The sequence below is a fragment of the Penaeus chinensis genome, chromosome 21 (genome assembly GCF_019202785.1).
Source record: "Penaeus chinensis breed Huanghai No. 1 chromosome 21, ASM1920278v2, whole genome shotgun sequence".
NCBI lineage: Eukaryota > Metazoa > Arthropoda > Malacostraca > Decapoda > Penaeidae > Penaeus > Penaeus chinensis.
The window spans coordinates 16,609,606-16,614,605 of record NC_061839.1 but is presented as its reverse complement, the minus strand read 5'-3'; the positions used below and the strand labels follow the sequence as shown (position 1 = coordinate 16,614,605).

Sequence of the window (5,000 nt, the reverse complement as noted above, 5' to 3'; positions counted from 1 at the left end):
GCCGGGTTTGGTAGCAAACGATAAACCAAAGCCTAAAAGTTCGGTTTCATAACGTGATAGGGAATAAGACGATAGATTTACGACCGAGTCAGTAAGCGAAAATTTACACCACGCGCTACGTGAACAATGATTATTGAGTTTATTGTGGAGGGAACTTTTATGACGTTCGCTTTCAAAGGAAGATCTACGCGCTGCAATGGCTAAAAGGTCGTCAATAAACTGAGCAGGGGTGACTTCTCTAAGCAATCTAAGACACTTACGAACTTGAAGAAATGCATCATCGACATCTAATTTAGCGCAAGGGATACTATCGCATAAACGGTGACGTTCACAATCAGAAAAAGGAATGCCTAATAATTTGCGTGATGAAGGTCACCACCAGCTTAACTGGAAAAACGCTAAATTAATTCATAAATCAGATAATTCGTACGAAAGGAAAATGTTAGAATCTCTATTTATTAGAAAAATGCCTAATTTTAACTTGAGTGCTGGTCAATGGGGCTTGGATGGCCTTACCTCCTCGTTAGTTAGCAAAGCCTTCCCCAGACTCTTCGACCTTGACCCTCGTCCTGAGACCTGATTCTACTTGTTCGTTCTGTCTCTCAATCACTATATATTCTTGTCAAAATTCTCTCCTTGTATCCATTTTGGTTTATCATTCGTCTGAAGAGGAACACGTGAAGAGTTCGAAACGTTACAATTCAATTTCATTTTCTTACTGTGGCTGTTTTCCTTTCATATATATATATTATATATGTGTGTGTGTGTGTGTGTATGTATGTGTATTTATATATATGTATATATGTATATATATATATATAAATGTATAAATATATATATATATAAATGTATAAATGTATATATATATATATTTATTATATATGTGTGTGTATGTATTTGTATATATATATATATATATATATTTATATATATTATATGTATATATATATATAATATGCATATATATGCATATATATATATATATATATATATATATATATACATATGCATATATACATATGCATATATACATATGCATATATACATATGCATATATACATATGTATATATATATATATATATATATATATATATATATATTATGTGTGTATATATATATATATATATATATATATATATTTCCGGTTTGATTTTTTATACCGTCCGTCACCCATTTACAGAAAGTGGAAAACACACCTGGACCTTCTGCAGCGAGCCATGCAGTGAAATGCTTGATTGTGAACATCCGTGCGGAGGGCAGTGTGGCTCCTGTCTCCATGGACGGCTCCACATAGCGTGTGCAAAGAAATGCGAGAGATCCCTTCCGTGTGGACATGTGTAAGTTAGGGTTATGAAGCTGATAATAAAAACCTTGACACAGCGAGCATCAACAGTGTGTGTGTTTGTGTATTTATGTATGTGTATATTTGTGCATGTATTTTTCCCTATTTTAGTTGCAAAGCAGCTTGCAGTGCAGAGTGTCCCCCTTGTACCGATTCTTGCCCTCTGAAGTGTAAGCACAGCCGTTGTAAGAAGAAATGTGGAGAACCCTGCACGGACTGCCAGGTAAAACTTCTTGCAGTAGTAAAACTAAAAATATTGTTTTTATGTTGATGTTTGAATACACGTGGAAATTGAAGCGTGAACTATTTTACCTTTATCGAAATAACCATAGTTGAATTTGACCTCTTTTTCCCTAAATTTTATCAATTCACTCGTGTCAGTCATGGATTCGTTGCCTCTTGACAGGAAAAATGTCTAAGAAGGTGCATACACCAAACTTGCACAAAACTCTGCAGTCAGAAGTGCTCAGTCCCACCCTGTAAGGAACCTTGTGAGAAAAAGCTTAGATGTGGGCATCCATGCGTTGGGTACTGCGGTGATCCCTGCCCGCATTTGTGCCGTTCTTGTGACAAGGACACACTTACGGAAATACTATTTGGCTCCGAGGACGAAGAAGATGCAAGGCAAGGACGTCTGCGTTAATTCTTCCGTGATTGTTGACATTTTTATGACATCAAGTTTTGTTTTCTTGTTTAATTTTGTGAAACCTAAAGAATATATCCTGTATGGATGTTTCTCTCAATTATTTGAAATATGAATATGCATGTGTAAATATAACTAAAAATTACGTTATTTCCATCTAGATTCGTGCTACTGGAAGACTGTCGCCATGTGATAGAAGCCGACGGTCTTGAGAACTGGCTCTCTAATGATGTCGGTGAAATTTCCATGAAAAAATGCCCACGATGCCAGAGCCCCATCTACAACAACAGACGTTTCCAAGGCTTAATCTTGAAGTCTTATGAAAATATCCGGCAACTGAAATACAAATATTATACAGAGGAACCTAAAATCCAGCAACAGGATATTGAACAAATTCTTAGTGGTGAGTATATATATTGTGTGTAAATTCTGCAATTCAGTTGTGTTATGCATTACTGCGTTAAATTTGGCTTTTATTTTAAGTAATGTTGTTTTATCATTATTATCATTATTCCAAACAGATGTATCTATGTCCGGTTTCCATGAAGAGGTCAGACAAATAAAGAAGTCCATCCGCCAAGATCCACAGAACGTGGCTTCTAGGAAAATCAAATACCTAAGTGACGCCGAATGGGTTTTATTAAAGTTCCTAGCCAGCGTCCTGCAAAGGCTTTCCGAATTGCTCAAGCAGCATCCTGATTTATATGATCCTCTGAAATCAGAAGCTGAGTTTATACTGACGCGAGCCATGAGCCAAAAGCTACGAATTTCTCGACAGATGATGGAAGAGATTACTTGTGAACTGCAACGCATTGTAGTTCTCCCAGCATACTGGAAGGTCCTCGAGCGTTTCCTGCAAACCAAACACCATTATCTCGGTAGGATCCGAAATGAACTTGCTAACTGTTTTCACCCGTGTCGAAAGTTCGATAGTCAGACGGAGGAGAAAGTCCGGGGCCTATTGAAAGAAAGTGAGAAATTTATTGGCGGCCTTGGGATAAGTGAAGAGGAAAGGCTGCAGATCATTGGAGCTGTTGGACTCAAGCAAGGTCACTGGTACAAATGCCCTAACGGCCATATTTACTGTATCGGGGAGTGTGGAGGAGCCATGGAAGAATCAAAATGCCCAGAGTGTGGAGAAAAAATTGGCGGTAGAAACCATGCTCTCCACGGTAGGAATAGGCATGCGGGAGAGATGGACGGATCGCACTTTGCTGCCTGGTCTGACCAAGCCAACATGGCAAACTATGTATTTGATCATTAATTGATTTAAGAGTGAATCCAGTCTTCTGAATGTGAATATGGTTCAAAGATTAACACATAATTAAAAATGGAACCTTTATCCCTCTTTCCCCTCCTTCCTCCCTCCCCTAACCCTATCCGTTTCCTTTTCTTCTCACATTTCCTTTCTGCATCTCTGAGAGGTCGACCCCTCTCAGCTGACTCAATTGTAACTCGGTGCATACTGTCATCAGCTGCCGAGGTCAAACTAGGGGCGGAAATGAACTGACCACCTTACGCATCATCCCACGACTTGGTACGCATATTCCTCAGCGGACATGACCACTACGTCTGTTTGGATATGTGACCAACTTATTTTTAAGCAATATAGCAGATAACAGTATGAATTGTATGGATTTACTTATGATATACTAATACCATTAGATTGTAGTTATTACAGAAATGTGTTTATTATTTTATGCTTTATTTTACTAATGATATACTTATACCATTAGATTGCAGTTATTACAGAAATGTGTTAATTATCTTATGCTTTATTTTACTATATACTCGTATTTTCTTCTTGATCGGGTTGTTCATGATAGATGAATTTAGTCTTAATACGTTCTTATAAACTAATTCGGCTCCTTTTGTTGCCTTTGCTCCTAGCATATGCTCTCCTTTCGGGAGTGTAACACTTTTAACTGAATGATTCGATTTACAGCTCTGTCAGCATTTCACAAGTTAGTTTCGAGTTTTCCCACACCTTCGCAACCAGATCTAGCAGTTCTCCCAGCATACTGGGAGGCACTCGATCGTTTTATATTTTATATATACAAAACAAATCAAATATTACAGGAGATAAATAGAATTCGAAGCACGCACATGCAGTTTCAGTGCACATGCTTAAATGCTATCTACATTAAGAATTCCCCATCACTTCCATCTTGCATCGTGATGTGGGGAAGAACCATAATAGTGGAAAATATTCACAAAAAATCTGTGAGGATATTTATATGTAAAAACATAGGTTACATAATAAACCTCCAATGATGGGCTCACTGTAACATACAGACCCGATGTTAAATTTGCATTTCAGTTCCTTTTATAAATCTTTGTATGAATTACCCCCTTACATCGTAATGGTCCATCCTGTGTGTGGGGACATACTGTACAGTTGAATTTCCATGTATCGGAGAGTCCTTGAATGTGAAATAAAGGTTATTAACTTTAAAAATAAAAGTAAATGGGGATGCACAATTTTTAATTAAAAAAAACACTTTCCCTTATTCATTAAGTGCTATTCTAATGATGGCAAATTACATAAGTATTGTGAATTGTATAGCAATGAATAATAGGAGGTAGTTACATCATCATATAAGCTGTTCAACGACCATAGTTCAAAGTAAATGGACAAATTAAAGTCCTTAATATATATCAAATTAATATCGAAGTGGCTGTCAATGCACGATAATGGTCTGCCTCTGAGCCTTCGCTTTCACAGGCAGTGAGAAACCTTGTTACTTCCACACACACATACAAAAAAACTGGGAAGCTATTTATAATCTCCAAACGGGTCTTTTATTCTGTATAATATGATTCCATCTAGTACATCGCCGCAGTTACAATTTCTGCATATACAAATTACATACTCCGTAAATGACCTACCTGCCAAACTTCTACCTCCTAACAAACACCGAAAAAATCGAAAAAGCTACCAGCTATCCACAAAAGTTGCTGTTTTTACTAATGGTTGCTGCCATCTAGCCTGGACATCCTCATCGTCATTAAAA

General features: G+C 37.2%; 1 protein-coding gene across 2 annotated transcripts in view; it reads left to right on the top strand.

Annotated features, from left to right (window-relative positions):
• The window catches only part of LOC125036630 (NFX1-type zinc finger-containing protein 1-like), a 17,925-nt gene extending 13,465 nt beyond the window's left edge, over window positions 1–4,460 (top strand). For both annotated transcript variants that reach the window (XM_047629396.1, XM_047629395.1), the window contains exons 10-14: window positions 1,182–1,338; window positions 1,455–1,566; window positions 1,750–1,967; window positions 2,148–2,389; window positions 2,508–4,460. In XM_047629396.1, coding sequence (XP_047485352.1) covers window positions 1,182–1,338; window positions 1,455–1,566; window positions 1,750–1,967; window positions 2,148–2,389; window positions 2,508–3,250 — 1,472 coding nt within the window. In that variant the 3' untranslated portion in view covers window positions 3,251–4,460. The remainder of the gene's footprint in view (window positions 1–1,181; window positions 1,339–1,454; window positions 1,567–1,749; window positions 1,968–2,147; window positions 2,390–2,507) is intronic.
• Window positions 4,461–5,000: the final 540 nt, after the last annotated feature.